We start from the raw sequence: 22,707 nt of genomic DNA, 5'->3' as shown, positions 1-22,707 counted from the left end.
AATCTAAATCTCTGCATTAGCATTGTTTGTACTTTAGTATTATCTCTGACAAAGCATCACTTCTCCTTAATTCCTTTTCCCCTTGAGGCTTGACTGAAGAGATCTTATCTCCCAATTCTGTATTTACTGCAGCCTTCTTTCACAAAATCCATTGTTTTTACTGCAACATTCTTCTCTCCTTTTGTTACTAGGAACCACAAACTCTCACTTAAGGCACATTTACCCAAACTTTCCTCAACTTTCATGTTTTCCATTGCACATCCAATTATAAATCAGTCTCTCTCATATACACTCTTCTCTACTTTTTGTAGCAAAATGTTGTCAACAGCAAATACACTAAAACAATTACTGAAAACTATTATTATTTTGCCAACAGCTGTCTAATTATTATCCATTTCCACTGTGATCTGAGTCCTGAATGATTTGCTAGCTATCATGAAAACTTCATCCACTGTTTTAGAGATATAACAGATTAATATATTTGCAAAATATTTTTTTCCATGATTTTAGATGCATCTTGACCCACCAACCGCTGTCCTCTTCTTCCCCAATTCACATTCTATGATCACAAGAAGCCTTTTTAAACTGACAAAATGCAGCCACAAAGTGCACAAGTTGCTAAACACAACATATATTTAAATTAGTGGTGTAAAATTTAAACTAGCTAATTACAAAGTAATGCCACTCTGTATCACTGGACAATGCCTGTGAAAATTAGAGCAAATAACTCTGTTCATCTGCAGTGCACAGGGTCCAGACCTGATGATATCATTACTGTCAATACCCATTCTACAATGTTCAGTAATCTAGTGAAAAAATAAACAGAATTTCCTCAAAAACACTAATTCAAATTTTCCAGTAACCTCACCAACTTTGTCTTCTTAAAATCCTGTCAGAACTGAGTTACACATTACTTATCACATGGCCTAAGATTTTTTTTTTTTTTGCTTTGCTGCAAATTACTCTTGGGAGTAAGATGAAGTGGAAATACAAGAAAAATAAAAGCATAGCAATCTGCGTTTTATAGGTTTTCATAGTGCTACTTAAAATCAGAGTACTTCTATATTACTGAAGTGATGCTCAAGTAACAAACACTGTTTTGGCATTTGCAAAAAAAATCCCAAGCAACCCTGAAAGTGAATTAAGTCATCTACCAGAGCAGTCATCCCAAAATTAAATTACTTTTTTTACTGCCTTCCCTGTGGAGCTGTATCAATAGAGAAGGTACTGTAGCCCCCTCAAGTTACTAGATGCAAGCTCTAAGCACAGAGGGTAATGCTTTTTGGCAAAACTGAACAATACTCCACCTCCAGAAGGCAGATAACTATGCTTACATGTTATGTACCAAGACATTTTTGAGACATTCAGGTGACTTAACTTAGACCCTAACTCAAGGCTGCAACACTTAAAGTGTTGATCAGACCCAGGCTAATTAATCATATCATGTAAAGTCAGAAGGGTTTTCCAGCTTTGTACAGAAAATGGAGAGAAACAAGAACCTCTGAAGTGAAGGGTTTAAGAAGAGATCTGCTTTTCTGTCACCTACAAGGCAGCTCCATGCTCCTGATGAGGAAACCACTACAAGAAAATATTGGCAAAGGACTCTCTTTTGCAGATAGGCATCTGCTGGGAGGAAGCAAGCGAGAGTGGCCTGCTGCATCTCAAGTGAGTCCTTGAAAGAGTGGCTCAAAGCCCTCCTCAACCTGAGGCAGCTTGAGCCCACTCTCTCTTCTTGAAGGGAATGCCCTAATTACAATATTCACTGTTCCTAATCCCAGCTTCCTTTAATACCCCTCAATATCCAGGAATCAGCGAGACACAGCAGAAGAACAAACAAGAAAATCTGTAAACTTCAGAGAAGGTGGGAAGGTGTGCCATGTCATGGTATCACACAGTCTTTCCTTCAGCTATATAAGTTGTTACTTGCAAACTAGTCTACTCAGTAATAGAAAAATTAGCTTATTCAGCATCAATTCAGATTGTTGCACATGAGCACTGATGCATCTGAATAAATTTTTCTACTGAGATACATTATTATTTGAAAGAAAGAACTAAAGATGGACATAGAAGATTGGTTTAGTTTTGAGAGAGATTCAAGTGCCTGAGAGCAGAATAGTGAGAAGGCACTGCCTCAGTCACAGGTACTTCAGCCAGGTTTTACCCAGATTAGCACCTCAATGCTCACCAGTGCTGCAGTGACATTCTCCCTTTCACCTACACAAGACAGCTTCTCTAGCCAGACTACATCTGTGATGTACCACTTAAAATTCTTTAGTGGGATGAAATACCTCCCTTCTGATTTGTGGCCTCAAGCAATCACTTGTCAGGGCAATTTAGCAGGCTTAAATCCCTTAACCGATGGACAATACAAGATATTCAGGCTTTAGCAGAAGTGCCCCTGGAGTACTCAATTAGAATCCTCAGTATGCAAGTTCTCTGCATAGCAAGTCCTAGAATCTGCCTGTAGCCAGGGGCAGCACCACTTATAAAATTGGCTTTTCAATCCTAAAAAGGCAAATAGAAGCCAGTACACCAAGTTAGGGGCAAACAATGCATTTCTTGTAAGGTACAAGGCCACAGGACTATAGACAAGGACACTAAAATGCATAAGGAGTAAACATAACCAAGTTTCATGCAGTAGCAGCATTTTAATAGTGTAACATAACTGGATGCCAGCTTTCCAGCTGTGAATTGGGCCATAGACATTTGGTTGCTTATCTTCAGAATATACCATATGCTCTGAAGATGATACTAAAGGTATTCCTGACAATAGGCTATGCCATATTGTAGGGAAACTCATCTTGGAACGGCATTATAAGGAGGAGAATTTTCTTTTTGTGACTGTGGTGTGGCTGCTTTTCTCCCCCTTTCTTCTGCTCCTTATATTATCTGGCAGGAGAACAGTGTGTGCTCAGCACCTGGAGTCTCAGACATCTCTGAATCTGAAGAGACACACCAACACCTTCACTGGAAAGATTTTATCTACCTCTGAAGAATCTCATAGGAAATTACTTGCAGAAACACAGCTTTCAGTAATGTGCCCCGTGTGAGTAATGTAGTGTGCAACCACTAAGTTTGTTACTGAAAGATATTGCTGACCCAGTTTTGAAAGCCTGAAGCCAAAGTTGGGCAAGGCCAAATCTCCAGTAAGCAAAAGTGAAAATTTCCTTCTTGGAAGCTAGGCCTCTAGTCTAGCACCAAGGATCACACAGGCAACTGTGCACTTATTTACAAAAGACTATTCTATATTAGCAAGCAAATTCAAAGATTGTGTTCTAATTTGTAAGCACACGTGGTAGGAAAGCACTGGACAGTGGCTGAAGTTATTCTTCCCCTCTCTAAGCAGTGGTTTAATTTGTTAGCCCTGAAACTCGACAAAGAGCATCTACCTCGTTTAATAGTAGCCTGTTCAAACAGTTCCAATGTCCAATATTAAAACTGACAAAGACAGGATAACATTTACAACAAAACAAGCTTCACAATTATTTTCATTGTGTGTGCTACAAAAAAAACCCTGTGTTCATGAAGTGCAAAAAAAATTTGGCTAAGGAGCATTTATCAACATTTTCATGTCACTTCTGTAGTACTTACTACAGGCAGGTACCATATATTTTTTAACTCATGGCAAAATATTTCTTTGCACAAGGAGCAACCATAGCTACAGAATGAATTAAATCCACGTATAAATTAAATATTCATGCTTTACTTTTCTCCAGTACCTTTAAAAAGGTATTAGAAACTAACACATATTATTACAGGCTTTTCCATTCATAAACTCCAATCTAACTGGAACATCTGCAATCAGTTTCTGGCATGTGTATGTGTAATAGTGACCAAGGTACAGAAATACGGTGAGGTGCTCTTATTCCACAGTGATGACAACCTCAATATAAAGAGATCCAATAGAAAAATAAATTTGTATATTGAAAAAATTGTACTTAATCAGCTGAGTACTAACAAGAGCTCAATATCTATGTAATTTCATGCGAAGTGCATAAAAAGTTGATTTTGGTGAAATCCCACAGCCAAATTACATTCTGCTCTTCAAATGAACCCAACACAAGTATTTCAGACAGCAAGCATGTTCTCTTTACTAAAACCAAGTACTTCATACTTAAGGAACTATAACTTCAAGGTCTAAGTTTACTACATGTTCAGTTGAGCAGGGTTTTTTTTAGAATTTAGAATTTTTTAACTAGGAATAAAATCTTATGGGCTTTCAGAAGCTTCACACTAGCCTATTTTAGCCAGCATATCCCAGGCTGTCCTTACTTTTCTGTGAATACCACCTTGTGCAAAAACAATCCTGCTTGCCACAGCAGTAGGCTCTATTGCTAAACGTGACTCATTTTTCCATAGCAATCTTAACATGCTTTTAATCTCACTTCAACCACACAAAGTACCAAAATCCTTATTCTCTTCCTCTCCCTGAAGCTGGAATGATGTTCAGTTTCAGGAGACACACAGATGATACACTGGATCATGTCAGCGATAGCTGTTCAGTATCCTCTGACCAAGAGCAAGAACACACAAAGAGTTCTGCAAAGCCAACTCTACAATAGCCTAGCCACAACAAAAGGTTCCTCTGACCTCAAAAATTTTAGATGCTGATATATGACATGAAAGCACAGGACTGACTTTTCCTTCCTGCCTACATATCTCACCAGCACTGGGGAAAGCCACTGAAGCTGACTTCAGGCAAAGAACTCACCCACAGAAATACAAGGTCAGTGCATTATTCAGTACAAATTTCTTTCTCAAAATGATTCTGTGTCTGAAATAAGAATTGTTCCAAACACAAGATGTGGTTTGGAGAATAAGAATGACAGTTCCTGGATAGACTCGAACTGCCTGACATGAATATAAATAAACCATGACACAGATTTAGTTAACTGTCAGCAACAAGACAATATCACTCATTTTAGCCATTTAGTAGTAACAAGTTCAATTGCTCAAACTGAAGGTCATTATTTTCCTAAATGTCTGCTTCCAGTTTGGGATATGGTAAATAAAAGCTACAACCTTGTATTTTGTTTTAAAATCCCTTTTAAAACAAATATTAATTTTTAATACTTTACTGAACAACCTACAGATAACAGAACAAGAGTGTTCAACCTGTCTTTTCTAACTAATTAAGTTGCTTTTTAAAATTCTTCTCCAAAATAGTTTGAAACATCAGTCTCTTGAACCTGAAGTGTTTTGTCACTCATATTGTCTCAATTTAACCCTCAGAGTGCCTTCATGCCATCTTACCAGAGGCCCTCATAGGAACTACTTGTCCAAAATGCTATGACAGAACTAGACCTGTATCAACTTCAGTGAACTCTATTCTTCCAGAGTACCTGACTACAAAAGCCCAGCTCCAGGCAAGATTTAAATATGGACTGATATTAAATCCATATCTACTAATTTAGCTGTATTTATTGCTCTATTTATGTACATGGTTTTGACCCAAGCCAGTTGGCTGGTATCTTCATGATCTTCTCGTGGTAGAAACATCTCAGCTTGAATTTAGACATCTGTGACTTAGCAGAGAGGACAAAACTTTCTTTGTCACAGTTCTTATATGATTACATTCCTTGGACTATCCCAGGCACCATCCAGCCTTCTCTATCCCCCAAACAGAAGTGCCATATTATCATATGCAATATTACCATAATCTACTTTAAATATCACTAAATACTGAGATGAAGTCAAATATTTGGCATCACCCCATTCATAGTTTTCTTTTCCATGCAACTTTTCTCTCTTGTTATTTCCTGTCATCTTTTACCTCAAGTCTATCCTCAGGTTAAATAGTCACATTTCTGAAACACAGCAAAAAAAGCAGATTAAAGTAATCAGCAGAATGCTGATGCTTTGGAGGAGCAGATGAGAACTTGGCTTACACTTCTAATCTCATAGTAGCCAGAAAGCATGTAAATGAACTAGAAAACCTTTTCTCTAGTGCACTCAAAAAGTTTTTAGAGAAAGTGAATTTGGCCTGAAACACCACTAAGAAGACTAGGCTTGAGCAGACTATTTTTAACAATTCCCCTAAACAGTTAACACTGACAGTAACACAATGCAAGATAAGGGAACTTTTCCTTTTGTAAAAGAGTTCATGCAACTCAATGGAAAAGCAGATAGAGGGTGGAAATGGGTTAAGCTTTACTTAACTGAACTTTGCTGTTGTTGCTTTAAAATTATTTTTTTCTTGTATATTTCAGCGAAGTTTTTAAAACGGGGTTCTTAGAATAAGTCCCAAATTAATTTATGACAGAACCCTAAAATACTTTTCTTAAAAATCTGACATCTTATAGAAGACCTTACAAGGCCAAAGATGCTTCCCATCAAACATCTAGCTTCAGGCAGAATAAAAAAAAGGTAAGACTAAACTCCCAGGGAATATTCTTATAACACTTCTTCCTTAGCATCAGTGTCTTAGCCTCATCTTTGAACTAGCAATAAACCTGTGGTAGTTTATAAAAGGCTGCGGTCAGCAGCTGAGGCTTATAAAACAATCTTCTTCACTGCATTAAGTTTGGCCATTCACATGTGAACAAAGTAAGAAGGTTCAATGTAAATCATGCTGCTGCTCCATGTAACAAGCAAGCACACAACACATTTAGATACATGAGGAACAGGCAGGGTGTGCATTAAAAGGTAAACACTTGAACGTGTGACAAATTGAGGTCCATGATATCTTTTCCATTGTTGAAGGAGAGCTAAATCACTTTTAAGAGTTGTGTAGCTTTTCTGAACAGCAGGCATCTTGACTTACCAGAAGTTAACCCTTTTATGCACTATGCCCTTAATTAGATTTGAGGTTGTCCTTCCCTTCAAACAGTGTAAAACTGACCTCCAGAAATTAGGGCTCTCTCTCTATACAGCTAGGGAACTAAACATGATCAATGTGGTTCTTGGGAAAAAAAACAAAAACATAAACACAAAAAAAACCCAAAAAAAAAAAACAACCCAAAAAAACCCCCCAAAAAAACAAAACAAAACAAAACAAAAAAAAAAAACCACCAAAAAAAATCCCATTTGATAAAGATTTATCTCTATAAAGTTTGGTCTAAAGCAAATCAATTTGCTGTAAAAGACCTTGTTGCTAATAGTTTGTGAGAACTTTTATAACGTCATTGTTTTCAAAATACTATAATGCCAAACAATTAAATAACAAATTCTTGATGCAATCATATTGTATATCCCCTAAGCATATGCACATTCATACACTTTTAAAGGTTTTTAATGGCATTCTTGAACTTTCAACCTCAAGTTTACTTCATTTTCAAGTTACTATAATTCACATCATGCCTGCAAATATTCTGTGGTCCTAATGGCCATCCATTTTTTATAAAGAACTTTTTAGCTAATCAAATGATGACCTATTCCTAGCAAAGCACACAAGGATTACTGTTTCTGAAAAATCACTCTCAACACAGAAGAGACCAGCACGTTCACTTGTTTTCAAGCCATAATGCTAATTGCTAGTTTATCCGCCCAGTTTAACACATCAAATTCAAAAGTGGACATTGGGATGTAATTACTGTTTAAAACCATTTGGCTGAAAAGTGGTAAGCCACACATACAGATTCAAGGCTTAATGGCTATTATTTCATGTTTTGTGCCTTCCCCTATTTAACTAGAGATAAATAAACTGGTACTTCCTTTTTAAAAATGCTACTTCCAAGACTATTATTACGTTATCTAACAAAGTAAACAACTTCACAAGCAAACTACATGTGAAAATTGAGATGAGCTATTTAATTATATTCAAAGTATGGACAGTTTTGTTCCATGTCTGACAAATTCTTCAACCTCTGCTAAGCTGATCAGCTAATTGAATCCATTGATGTGAAAAACCACAGGCTCAAGTCTGTACTGCATACATCAGGCTGAAGGATTTCTGCTCCAGCCATGGCGATAATAGTCAGTGGGGTCAGGTCAAAGAGGGTTAAAGTGAGTCAGGATATAGCCAAAGGAATACATCAAACACTGATTTTAAAAGGGCAATTAATCTTAGACAGAAATGCTTCCTGGGGAATGAGATCTCAATCTTAAGAGCACACTACATGATGTAGCAGTAAAAATGTACATATACAAGCTTAGAGAGCTTTCATCCTGTGATCACAAACAGAAGGGGAGTGCTGTTTATCAGAGAAATACAAACCCTCGCTAAAATACTTACATTAGCGTCTTCCGGGCCCTTACTCATCGAAAAATAAATTCTGTAATGAGCAGGCTGTAGAATTTGCACACATGAAATACCTTTTTTTAATACATGTACTGTAGGTTCTTTTGAACAGCTAGTGGACTAAAGTATTTAGAGACCTCTACCACAGTAAAATTAAAGAATCTAGCATTGAAAAATTCAGGAAAGAGTGGTGAAAGGAGTAATGGAATACCTGCAGGACGCTGTACACTGAACACTAAAAAAAATAACAACCCCTTCTCAAAACAGCTACCTGGTCAGAGTTAAAATTGGAAGAAGGTTTTCATCAAAAGTTCTTTTTAGCTTTTCCATTCCAAAATATTAAGACAGTTAGCTGCAAAGCTGATAGATTATAATATAATCTTTATTTTTAATGAGAGCTGGACTCTCTCTTTTAATTTAGAGTTCAGAAAGTATTTTTCTGCTTTATAGTAGAAAAATAGATCCATAAACCTTACAACACAAACATACAGCATTTGCAAACAAAATCTGCTACATTAGTATCATTAATTAATTAGCAAGATTACCAGGAATCATTAGCTGTGTAGACACACACAGGTCTGAAATTAATTACCACAAATTTGGCCACATTAGCTCGCAGCACTAAAGAGGACAGGCTTTGCAGCCATCTCTCCATCTGAGGATATTGATCCCCAACATCACAAGTGTCAGGAGGGCATCTCTTTGTCTGTCTGTTTCATACATGTGGCTTCTTGGCTTAAATGGCTGGTGACAGCTTGCACAAAGATACTGGACCTAGTGAAGTTTGTCAAAGTGTGGAGACCTGCTGCACTTTGCCATTGTAGATGTGGTGATGATACCATCCGGAAAAAGGACAAGGAGCACAAGTGCATTCAAATCTTCACTGACTGTAGCACCTCTTGTGCACCAGACAGACCACTGCATAATATTTTGACACAAGGAAAAGTTTTACCTCTATTTTTTAACAGATATTCTTCAAATGGCTACAGGTGCAAAGTAAAATATAAAGTTACCCACTGTTTATTGTGAAGTTATTAAAATCTCTGATTAAAATGGGTATTCAAGCAGGGGACAGCTACCGTTAGCAAGTGCTGCTGATTCCTTAGAGAAGAGAAGAGGACACATAGTGGGTTATTCTCCTTTACATTACTGGTAAAACTACTATTTTTCTCCTAATTATTTTTGTAGGTCCTTTAGTTTTGCAGATTCTATTTTTTCCAGCCCTATAAGAAGTTTATCTCCTGGAAAAATCATATATATACCTATATGCATCAAGGCAAAATAGAACTAGACTGCAAGAGAGATGGGAATGATTTTACTCAGCCAACCCCCAAAGACACAGTGCATACACCTCATTTAAAAGTATAGATATAATTTAAAAAATGGGCCAGAACCCACCCTTTGAACTTCAGGGCAAACGCCAGAGAACTGCTCATGCCTATTCAGCTAAATTATCTGCCTCTTTCCACTGCTTCTTGAGGATAGACCTCAGACTGTTAATCCATGAACCCTGCTCAAATTTCCTGTGAGAGTATTAATATGCTTTAACCAAAATTATGCCCAAGAATTGCTAATAGTCACACAGCACAAAAACCACATGTTCTAGCCCACTTCTGTTTACCAGTATAAATAAAAACACTGAGAGCACATAATTTAAATCTGTTTGCAGGCTGCAGTGTCCTGGTTGAGAACTTCACATTGTGGATCTTCACGGAGGGTTATTACTGTCTCCTGAAAGTTTTGGTAGACCCAAATCTCCAGTTACTCTTGAACTAATTACAGCACTAAAGGCATTGTCACATTTTCTATGAAACTAACAATAAGAAATAGCCTGTAAATCTAAATTTGTGTACTTCAGCTGTTGCTGACATGCTTATTTCTGCAAGCAAGGATATATGAAAAACCAAAAGTTTGGTTTGGTTTCTTTCTGTGAAATTTTTGATGGCTCACTCATACTGAGTGACCTTTGTGGCCTCTGGAGTAAGACAGATTAATTTAGATCACAACTCAAAAAAATCCAATTGTTAACTCTGCTACTGACCTCAGTGTGACCAGGTACAAGCCACATCACCCCTCTGTGCCTCTTAATTTCTGCTTCTTTTTTGTCTTTCTTCACTCATCTTTTATCTAAGTGATAAATTCTGTGGGAACACACTGCAATGTGTACAGTGCATAAGGAACCTGCAGTCTCCTCCTAAAACACAAAAAATACTCATTTTAAAACTGAAAATTCAACACAACCAAAACACACTGTCCAGATGCTTTGATCCCAACAGTTCTCCTAAAACTCACATACACAGCAGATGACTAGAAATCAGGCAGGTTTTCTGTCAGTAATTTTCCACAATGTCTTCTCAACTGCCTAGATTTCCAAATCTATATAGCACTCAGTCAGGAAATTGGTGGTAAGACACTGATGCTCCTGGGAAGAGCAGACTATTATTCCAGGATGAAAAAAACCTCACCTCTCTTCTGGAGAGCATTTTAGAAATGCTGGCTTGTCATTTTCAAACAGAATAAGCTAAATTTTGAAGAAGTTCTTTTGGTCTGTGGAGGATTTTACTTTCTCCATTTCATACTACTACTGCTAATGATAGACTTACAAAACTTCTTCTTGTGTCTGAATAAAGTCATTGGCCTTCTGACTAATTTAAAGAGAACAGTCTGGAGTCTGATACTAATAAAACTTATTGGGTGGCCGGCAGAACAAATTTAGCTGAAGCTGAACAAATTTCCAAAGGCTTGTCTGAGAAACAAGATTATTTCCCTACTTGCTGTACCTCTTCCTACAGTCTACCATTCTGAATGTTCGTGCCTGTGCATGCCCAGAAACCACTTCTAAGTCACAAAGAAACAGCACATTACTCTTGTGATGTGAGCAAAGCTGCTGGACACAAGAGGAAGGAGTAGACTAGAATAGACTACGGCAGATGGAAGGGACCTACAGTGATCATCTCATCCGACTGCCTGAGAAATCTGGGGCTGGCCAAAAGTTAGAGCACATTGTTAAGGGCCTTGTGCAAATGCCTCTTGAACACTGACAGGCTTGGAGCATGGCCCACCTCTCTAGAAAACTGTTCTGGTGTTTGACCACACTCAGGGTAAATAAATGCTTAACATGGTCCAGCCTAAACTTCCCCAGTGCAGCTTTGAGCCATTCCCACATGTCCTATCACCAGATACTCGGGGAAGAAATTAGCATCTCCCTCTCCCCTTCCTCAGGAAGCTGCTCCTCACAGGACATGCCTTCCAGCTTCACTGCTCTCCTATAGAGGCACTTGAGTACCTTAACAGCCTTACACTGTGGGACCCAGAACTGCACACAGTGCTCCAGGTGAGGCTGCACCGATGCTGAATACAGTGGGATAATCACCTCTTCCTACTGACTGTGCTGTGCTTGATCCTTGGTTTGCTCTCTTGGCTTCCAGGACCTACAGTTGCCTCATACTAAGACTGCCACTGGGCAGCATCCCCAGACCCTTTTCTGCAGGCCTGCTCTCCAGTCACTCCTCTCCCAGTTTATATCTGTGCTCCACGCTACTCTGTCCTAGGTGCAGAATGTTGGCATTTGGACTTACTGAATTTCATCCCATTTGCCAACAGGAAAGGAGGAAAGTGCTCATAAGCTACCACATGGATGATCCTTGTAGAGTCAATCAAGGTAAAGTTAGAGAAACCCTAAAAACCAAGCTATGGTCAGTGTTTCCCAGGAAATTGTATGCAGAAAGATCACAAGCAGCTTCACATACCCACTATGTTTCCTTTTAGGAACAAGTGAGCCAGAACATTCTGCACACAACAGAACCCCTCTCTGATTATGTAGTTTGTTTAGAAATGAAGATGGCTAACAAGAAGCACAGCTGCCACATTATTCTCCGATTATATGCACCTTTCCATGTGGTCATGACAAATTAAATCTATATTAATTACTTCTGTAACCATGACTATTAATTCTATAATCTCAAGCCAACCTCTGGACTTCCACCCCTTTTGACCAAAAAGGAGTACTAAATCAAAAAATATGCAATTTTAACACAGAAAAAAAAAAGTTTCCACTTCAACTTAATAAAAGGTAACTGGGGCAGGTATATGTTTGTGGGTGTAAAAAAACCCCAAAAATCAAAAAGTCGGCAGTAAGATGAAAGTCAGATGCAGAAGGATAATCCAAGCAGATGACCTAGTTAGGAAAAGATAACAGGCACAAATAATGACTCACACCAAAAAGGAGAAGTACAGGATGACCTCCTCCAACATGGAAAGCACCACTGACTCAAGGATGCAAGGAGGGCGGAGCAGCTTAAGCAGTGGCCTGAAGGTCACTTGTGGCCTGCAGGGTGACTCCTACAGCAGAGCAGACAGTGGACTAGAATTTGTATCACTAGCAAGCTTTTAACCACCTTTCAGTACACCCACACTCTACAAGACCTCTAACTCTTCACAATACTCTCACAGCCATGTGGGATGACAGTGTGGCTAATAAAGCGTCTAAAACTGCCCATGGCTTGTTATATTTTTAAATTTAGGTAGCCTGGGAAAGTATTTCAACACTGTACCTCCACAGCACTGAAAAGCAGACCAGTCTGCAGAGAGCACATGCAATCAGACTTACTAGTCAGACATGGGGAGCATAGACTTCCTCAGTTTGCTTCCTCACCACAGGAACAGCGAGGAATGGGATAGTGCTGTGCTCTCCAATTCCCACAATAAGCCCCACGTCAAGCTAATTCTGACCTCAGGCAGAGCAAGCCCAGTCATATTTCATGTCTATCCAAAGACATTCACACTGCATAAATTTACCTCCTTCTGTTGCACAATTTCTCATTTGTACCAATATTAGGAGTCTACATGGCAAATCTAATCTAAATTCAATTTTCTGTTTAACTAATTTACTGGAAGTCAATGCTTAAAAAACTGAGGGAGAACAAAAACAATTAATATGTAGTCTCTCATACATTATACATTAAAAAAAGCTGAGAGTTAATTGAAAACAGTTCATCCCTAATTTTACAAAATCATTCAGTACAGCAAGTCTTAAGAGAAAAATCCTGAAAGTCTTTTTGATCCTTGTTTTATTTCTGAAAGAACTAATGACACTGCTTTAGAAAGAGGTCAGTTCACGCAGCTTTTCTGAATGAACAACAATGCTGTGAAAACTGGGAATGATTGATAGCCTACTGTTTGCGTCATTATGTCCAAGTGTTTACCATTTGAGCCTTCAAGGAAGCATGAGACAAAAATCAAAACAAGTTTTATGAAGACTTCAACAACACTTGCAAATTAAAATTGTATCCAGAATTGTTTAGACATGATAGCAGTGCAAGAAAACTGCTTTCTTTTGCGTTACACCGTTTTTATCTTTGCATTATGCCCAATGTCTTAAATTTCTGGTGGGGAAGAAGAAAAGTCTTTCCCTCCCTCTGTTTTCTATCATTTTAACCCTTTGCCTCTTCAAAGCATTCTGCTGAACTCAACACTGTTTCCTCTTGCAGTTGCTGCTTTGCAGTTTTGTAAGATCATACTCTGTTCCTCCCTTTCTCCTAATAAGATGAGTCACTATTTCTAAGTGAACTGTTTACAGTATTAGGATGTTCATTTACAGGAACTTCATAAATGTGTATTAAACAAAATATATTTTTTCAATAGTTGGGAATTATTCACTTTTTTTCCCCAATTTGATAAAAGCTGACATTCAGACCTGATATTATTTCTGGAAACAAAGGCCCCTTAATTGGCAAGAGGAATGCCATCACCAAATACAGAAAATCATGGGGAAACACAGCATGACTTCCTCGAAGCAACAGATAGATAACACTTAATTTTATTATCTATCATAAACAACAGTGTTGCTGTAAGCAGGTGGCCTAATCCACCTAATCTGAGTACAACTGAGAATTTCAGACAGTAGAGGAGAGTAGCCATGGTATTAGCTCTTTCAGGGATGGATAATTTTGTTATTCATCACTTTGAGGAAGAACAGCCATAAGTAACATGTTCTGTCATATCAGGTATGTGACCTTATGCTACAGTTGCAGGCAACAACAAGGTCTTAAGATCCTCTCCTTCCTTACCTGCATAGAAACTACAACACCACAGCGTAAGAGACCACAAGAAATATCAAGCTCTATCTTAGCCTATTCCTGTATAACCCACTAAACCTTCCCACAAATAGCAGTAACTCTGAAGTTATTTAAATGACTGCCTAATTTTCTGGAACTGCAACTACTGCAGACAATTGCACTTTACCACACAAGAACTGTCCAATTAAAGAACCAACTTTTGTCTGTGCAAGTGGCATCCACAAGCATAGGAAAAAAGATCAATCGATGAGTTTACAGGCTGCAGCATGAATAATCAGAATAATCTGATCCTAACCCTGATTCTAAACACTCATGAATGGGTGTTTCATATTAAAATAAAAAAGCCATCTGTCATGAGCTTAGATTCAAAACTACATGATGCACAGTCTATGAGAAGCAAAGCTGAAGGATTTTGGACTGTTGGCTGGAAAGGATACATGTAAAATGGTGAATGAGAAGGTCAACACAGGACAATTTTATTCTGACTTCCCTGAGTAACCAACCAGGGCATTGGTCATCTTGGAGGACAAATGAAAAGCAAGAGAAACTGCGAAATGAAAAAATGCCGATAGAGACACAGCCCTAGGTGCCAAATATTTTAGATTTTTGTATCCAGTGATACAGAAATTTGCTGGTAAACTCCAGAACTGAAGTCTAGATAATAGAATAACACAGGACAAAAAGATAGAAAGCAAAAAGAAAAAACTAAGAGAGCAGAAGTGACTAATTACTACCCCAGAAAACTAGATCTATTCCTGTTAGGAAATCAGCTAAGATCTAAAAATCTGCAAAATCAGTTATGTAAATTGCAGTAAGCTTAGCCAAAGGAGAGTTAGCTTTAGAGGATGCAAAAGCAGATACTAAAAGAGTAACAAAACCAGCAAGAGCTATTACTGGAATAGATGATGAAGGAACATGAGCAAGAAAAAGAAGAGATATTGACAAGACAGAAAATAAGATAGGTCAACGCAAGTTGAAAGAAGAGCTGAAAAATAAGTACCCTCTTTCCTGATGCTGCTATCAGGATCAAATATAATGAGACCCTGACCCAAAAACCTAACTGACCAGCTTGCCTCAGATTTGAGTATGAACAAACATAAAAAACAAATACACACATACTCCTCCAAAAGAGGATGATCACAACTGAAAACTAAACACAGTTTACTATATTCAAAGCACAGAACTTGCTATGTTTTACTTTAAAAGACTGAAAACTGAAACAAAATTGCCCATCTTCCTGGAAGGATTTCCAAAAACTCTATACAGGCAGGAAGAGTAGTCCATAAATAGCAAGCTAAGTATATCCATATTACTACACAACTTCCAAATTTTATTTCAATTGTATGCAGCCTTTAAATGAACTGAATTAAACAATAATTATGGAAATAGAGTAAATAAAAATATGCTAATACACAATATAGGTTTATCCATAGTAAAATTTCAGACTTTAATTTATGAACTGCTGTGTAACTGATAAAATACAGTTCAGTAACTAAACAAAAATATAACATGCCTTAAAGGAAGACTACAGCAGGCTAAAATACAGAAGAAGTGATTATTGGATTAGTTTGAAAATAATTATTTTAATATTTATTAAACATGACAAGAAGGACTTCACTGCTTCTCAAACTTTATGTCAACACAGGAAGACCAGAACAAAGAAAATGACTGAAACAAATAAAATGTATCTATGTTCAGTGGAAGGTGGTGACCTGGTCATACTGTTTCTGTTGCCACACAACCACTGCCTATGAAGCAGCTAAATAGGAAACATGTAAAAAGAAAAAAAATTCAGCTAATGAGAAAACAGATGCAAAACACACTTGCTGTCTAAATACTTACTCAGACACAAAATTAGAGAGGGTTATATTAGATCAGTTCTAACCTAGCCTTCTGGAAGAAAGTACTGCACAATACTGCAGGAGGAGTCATACAAAGTAAAAATAAGTGCATCTTCCTTGAAGGTTCTCTGAACATTTCATTATTCTTAGAATTCTTAAATGTTTCCAGTACCTAAAGGTCTACAAGAGAGCTGGAGATGCAGCATCTACAAGAGATGCCTTTTACAAGGCATGAAAGTAGGAAAAAGGGAAATGGCTTTAAACTGAAAGAGGGCAGGTTTAAATTTGATATTAGGAATGAATTCCTTACTCAGCAGGTGGCAAGACAGTGGCACAGGTTACGCAGAGAAGCTGTGGATGCCCCATCCCTGGAAGTGTTCAAAGCTAGGCTGGATGGGGCCTTGAGGAACCTGGGATAGTGGAAGGTGTCCCTGCCCATGGCAGTGGGGTTGGAACTAGATGAGCTCTAGGATCCCTTCCAATCCAAATCATTCTACGATTCTGTGTTTGCTACTAACAAAGACAGGCATTCTCATTGTTGCTTTAAAGAAACAGGGTATCCTTTATAGTCAAGATAATTAATGTAATAGCCAATAGTTTTAAGAACTACATTGGCTTCTTAGTGTTTGCTCTAATTCCACTGCTTTCCTTTACACTTTCTTACCATTATTACTAATGATTGAAAAGCTTGATACATATTCTGACAAAGGGGTTCCCAACTACTGTGCACACTGCTCCAACTCCAGTACAGTGATTGAGGACAAGAGAAAATAAAGCCAATACTCCTTGCAATCTGAAGAGTTAGAGGATTCTAAACAGAAGCCACTCTTTGCTTTAGTATAACAACACCCATAACAAAGTCTTTTGACAACTAGTTTTTCTCGGATTAACAGATTAAGCAGATGAAACTAGCAGCCCAGAAAGGTGAGCACTGTACAGAACTCGTTAAGCAGAAAAAAAGTTTTACAGACATACATGTATTTTTTTTAAAGATTATGTATATATATATAAAATCAAATAAAGGACCTCTCTCTGAGGAGAGAGAAAATATAGGCTGGGATAATAGCAGTTCAAAGTTTTCATTTTTTACAGCACTTCAACGAACAATAAAAGCCTTGAATAAATAGTTTCATAAGCTAATTTAAATAAAATACAGTATTCTAAACAGTTACCCGCAGTCCATAACAGTCCAAAATAATATTGACACAGCATTTTAAAAGATCATTTTCACTATCAATCTTTTAATGTCATTATTCAACCTGTTCTTTTGACAGTGCTCTTTACACCGCGTTCTCAACAGTTGGTAATCAATGCATATATTCAATCCACATATATATATAAATACATTTTTTCATTGAAACATTTTTCTCAGCACAGTTAAAAGGAAGACTTAATTATATCCATGCTTCCTAAAGTAAAGGCATATAGACACTGTGGGTGGTTCTTGAAACCCTTCCCTCCCGCCTCTTGTGGTGGTCCTTAAGAATCTGGCAGCAGGAACAGCTCAGTGTACAGCTACAAATGCAGAGTCTGAAAACCATATATTCTCTGTGTTCCCACGGCACAAAGCTCAGTTACGGATGTCACCACAGACAAGCAACCACCACAATTACCGTGAAGCTTCCAGTTGAATGAAAAGTCATTGGAAAAGAGAAAACCATAGAGGAAAAGGGGGGGGGGGAAGTCAACAGATGGAGAAAAACAGAAAGAAAAAACTCATACTGATTTTGTTGCACCGAAGAAAAGATGCAGTTAATGTCACCAGTGAATCAATTCACTAAAGAGGGAGGTTAAATACAGCTTGAAAAATTATCTAAATGGCTTTGAAAAGAAGAATAAAAAGATTTTAAAAAACTGCTTCTCCAGTATCTATTGTATCTTTAAGCATACTTTTGATGAGATACCACTTTTATTTCTTTTGTTCAGAAAAATTAAGTAAATCTAAACTTCAATAACTGAATAGTCTGAAAATCTAGACACGAAAAAGTTTTTAATTATTTTCTAATAAACCTTTGATAATGTATTCTGGTTTGTTACAATATTATTTTAATGCCTCCACCAGAATAAAGTGCAGATTAAGACAAAACATACAGGTTTACAAGAAAACTATTAGAAGACACTAAGTAAGATCCAACGAGGACAATTTTTAATGTCTGACTACAATCTATTTTTCCTTTAGAAACCATTTTAACAAGAGTCTCCTGAATTATCATCATTTTAGAGATCACAAATTGAAGTCAAAGTGATACTATAGTCAGAAATTTAAGTTTTTTTGGAGGGTGGGACAAAAGAACAGTTATGAGAGGCCTAAACTTGAGAAAGTGCCTAGGGTTTGCACACTCAAAGGCCCAGAGTTCTCACTGATTTCAAGCACAAGCAAGCAAACTGTTCAGCAGAACAATCACACTGATCACTGGATTTTTCTGATGCTCCTCTCTATAAAATGTGTGGATTTGTAACACTCAGCTTGCCTGTGATTACATATGAATGAATTCTCCAGGGAAAAAAATAATTAAATTATGTTCCCAAAGGCAGTATTCAGCTGCCTAAATTATAATAGTCATTGAAGCACATTAATTCTTGATTTATCCCTTCAAGAATCAGGACTGTGATTTTTCACTACACACACCTGACACTAAAACATGCCCAGCCTGGGCAGAAAGACAATAGTCTCATAGAAGACAAAGAGAGATGAGAGGCAGAGAGTGACTATAAGCTGAATGGTAAGTATGTAAGGAAATTATGACTGTACAGGCAGTCTACAGCTCTGACACCTTCTAAACTTCAAATATTCAACTTCAAATTAAGACAACTGCTTCAGAAGTAAAACGTATAGGTGTAGTATCCCAGGTTTCCAAAACATGCTTGCAAATGAAACTCTCCTATACCCATACCTCTTCTGTATTTTGAACTGACGGAACATCTGCTGACATAGGAATTTTGTTAAATTCTCAGTGGTCCAGCATCAGAGAGAAAATTATTTTACTGAATGAGTTTCATGGAGACTTCAATAGCACAGATGTGCTGTGCTTCTGCAGTCTCAGGAGACTTTAGTCTACTTGGTGGAAAAGGGTGATGCTTTTCCTCATTATGGCTGCTAACATTTCTACAGGCAAAACTCAAAAATGGCACTAAACAGTCTAGTGAGTTAAATGGTTTTTTAATAGCTTAAAGCTGTATTAGAGCATGAACACTTAATATAGTGCACATTACATTTGAATAATGAATGAGTGGATTTAGTCAAGAAAGAGAATAATCAAATGCATTTATTGGCTAGATTGAATAATCAGTGAACAGAGTATGATGACCTCTAGCAGTCAAGCCTAAACCAGCACTGTCCTTCCTTGTCCATGACCCTTAGCAATAAGAATCACTGCTGTCATGGGCATCCATCTTTTCAGGTCAGTTTCCTTTATGCCTGAACCTTTCTTGATCATCCCTCTGTTTTGTTCTAATTCTGCTTCTTCCTTCTTTACTTTCCATGTTGCCATGCCTAAATCTCTGCTTTGTATTCCTGTCTGCGGTACAGCAACCCTGAACAGGCTTTCCTCAGTCCTTCATCAGACAATCCCCAGCTCCACCTGACCACCTCTTCACCTGCAGCTTGTCATTCTGCCAGCACAAACTACCCTTCTTTTCAATTTCTGATTCAATTTGCTCCTCCAAATCCCTTCTCTGAATCACTTGGCCAGCAGGATATCTACTCACCATTCTTTCACAGATGCCTTGCACAAGCTCTGTGCATGCTCCACAAACAAGATGCTTCTTCTCCTTCATCCTTTTATCATCTCCTACCCCACTTACTCTGTCCAGGTGTTCGCATTTATTATGTCAGGTTTTGGCTTTTGCCCCAATCTCTTTCATTCTGCCACATTGTTTACAGTCACTCTCCCAATCGCATTTAATGATTCCCAGATCTGTCATTTTCTTCCAAATTACTTGCTCAGTCAGACTCTGACTTCCACTGGCTCTGTGTATCAGTCTACCCCCACATCTCCTCAGAAGCCCACACTGTTTTCTGCATTTAGCTCAGACAGCTTCCCTGGCTTTCCGGCACACCAGAAGGGGAGAACACTCACAACACAAGAGGAACAACTGAACTACGACACAAAGCTGTGTTACAGGAGAAAATGTGCCGAGTTCTGGGTAGCTCACACCCATGTGAGGGACCAGATCTATTAAACTCTAAAGTTTGCAAGTTGCTCAGTAAAAATTGGGTCAAATTTCAGCAGATGTATACAGGAACAGACAAGTACATTCCAACACTCCAAAACCCACCAAATTTCACATCCCTCCTCCTATGTGTAATAACAATACCTACTTTAGTTTCTCTTCTTTCAACTTTTTTTTTTTGTCCAGGTTGAATAAATGTAAGCTTTTTTAACTTTTAACAAAAATGAAGCAAGCAATTAGCACAGCATATATCTGTTCTGCTATCCAAGATTGGTGCTTTTGTCAACATCTGAAAAGAAGGCCTACTGATGCGAAGTACCATCACTGGTATTCAGATAGAATTGTATTACATTCACACTTTCAATAAGGGCAGTTAACTAGCACATTCACCATCTGCAGCTTTGGCAAATGTGCATAAAAATTGTCATCCCTTAAATCCTGGAATAACTTGTGCATAAATGCTTATGAGTTTCTTTCATTTAATTTGTGCTCGACTGCCTTTCAAGTTAAAATGCATCCATCCTTCTCAATGATTTTTTAAAATTCCCTCTGTACCTCTTCAGTAGGGTGTGTATGATACTGACAGTGAAGTACTTAAAGATGGTTAAACTCGCTGGTGCTAACATTCATGTATCTATTGGTATCTCCCTTTATCTTTTGGACAGTTAGTGGAAAGCATTACTTAAAATAATGCTCCAAAATTTAAAATAGCTTTATGAAAAATGGACACATGGTTAGCAATATTCCAAAGTTTTCTTACCTCCTGTTATTTTTGGAAATTGTTCTCATGTGTTAACAAGTATTAAAGAAAGGTAAAAAAAAAGTACTTGGATATTTCAGTGAATTTCTAAGATCCTGATACTGGGAGAAATCTGTGACAGCTGTTTAATTTTTAATCAAGCAACTTCTGTATACAACAAAATCTTGCAGAATTTTATATTGATTTCCAGTTCAGTGCTTCACTGTTAAAAGATGCTGATACTACACCAGTATATTCTGTGCCAAGATCTTCTCTAGACTATCACACATTTCTTGTAAGTTCTTCATTTACAGGTACTGGTAAGACGACAACAAGAACAAATAAAAAACCTTTTGCATTAAATAATTTTGATCCTAATTTGCAGAGTACATAACTGTTACATTTATCCCCCCTAAAACATGTATCACAGTTCCAATACTTGTAAGCTTTGAGACTAAAACTGCATCCAAAAAAGCCCATTTCCTGAATTAGTGCAGATCAACAAATGCTATTGTATGAAATAATATGCTACATTGATTGCTCACACAATATTAATTCGTAATAATATACAAACTATTATATACTTGTAAAAATCTTTTACTAGTACATTTTAAAAGGCTGGACTTCAAGAACAGAAAAAAGCATTCTGAAACATTTTCAATTTCTATCAGTTTTGGAGTTTTACATATAAAAAGTTTTTGGAATGCAAAATTAAAGGTAACTTAAAATCTGCTGACACGTTCATAAAATTTTTTTTGAAGTGAAGAAAATAACATGTCAATATTTTTACTATGACCATCATAACACCAAAAGAGTACAGAAATTTCAGAGTAAAATTTCTAGAGATTAATTTTTCAGGAGTGACTAAGGACTCAATCTTACCTTCTTGAAACCATGCAGGGCACAGTAAAGAGCCAGGAATTAATGAAATCTGAAACTCTGGTACTGACATTTTAGTTCTTCCTCCAAAGTACTCATATTAAAAACAACAAAAACAAAAACACAAAAAAACCACAAAAAAAACCCCCAAACTAAAACCAATAAACCAACAGAAAAAGAATTATCTTATTGGACAAAAAGTTATTTCTGCAGTACCTTCAGGGGTGATAGCACTAGGACACACATCTTTTAGCAGGTCTCCCAAAGTATGCAACTGTCCTCCTGAAGCAATTGGTCGAAAGAGCTTCTGTATAAAAGGTCTCTCTGTTGTTGCCTGTTTCAATAAAAATAATCAAACCAAACAATTAAAAGACCATGCAAATATGTAGCATTAGCACTTCAGACAGGTACACAATAGGACAGAAGTAAAGGTGCACCAGAAGAAACATCTGGTATTTCCACATTCCCCCTGCCCCACACCTTGCATTTCATTCATATCATGAAATGCAGGGAAGTTTTTGTTTATTAACAATTACAAGTAAGGTGTCACTCCAGAAAAACTGTGAAGATAGTTCATAGATAGTGTCATGGATACAAGAGTGTTAATATTTTTTTTTTTAAAGCCCCAAATCTTCTGTTATGGGAATGCAACCTTTAATAAAAAACATATTATATATGTTAATATAGCCTCAATTGAAAAAAAAAAACCAAAAAACCAAAAACAAAAAACCAAGAAGTGAGCACAAATTTAGGAGTTCAACATATCCTTAGATATTTTGCCAAGCCAAAGCAATACCTTACCATCACAGATCAACAGGT

General features: G+C 37.3%; 1 protein-coding gene across 1 annotated transcript in view; it reads right to left on the bottom strand.

The window, feature by feature from the left end:
• Positions 1-22,707, bottom strand: part of ATG5 (autophagy related 5) — a 73,014-nt gene that overhangs the window by 4,475 nt on the left and 45,832 nt on the right. Inside the window, exon 6 of the mRNA XM_041414880.1 lies at positions 22,105-22,222. Coding sequence (XP_041270814.1) covers positions 22,105-22,222 — 118 coding nt within the window. The remainder of the gene's footprint in view (positions 1-22,104; positions 22,223-22,707) is intronic.

This window comes from Onychostruthus taczanowskii, unplaced genomic scaffold (assembly GCF_017590055.1).
Source record: "Onychostruthus taczanowskii isolate IOZ18803 unplaced genomic scaffold, ASM1759005v1 scaffold48, whole genome shotgun sequence".
Classification (NCBI taxonomy): domain Eukaryota; kingdom Metazoa; phylum Chordata; class Aves; order Passeriformes; family Passeridae; genus Onychostruthus; species Onychostruthus taczanowskii.
The sequence above is the reverse complement of the archived record's forward strand: the minus strand, read 5'-3'. Positions and strand labels throughout refer to the sequence as shown.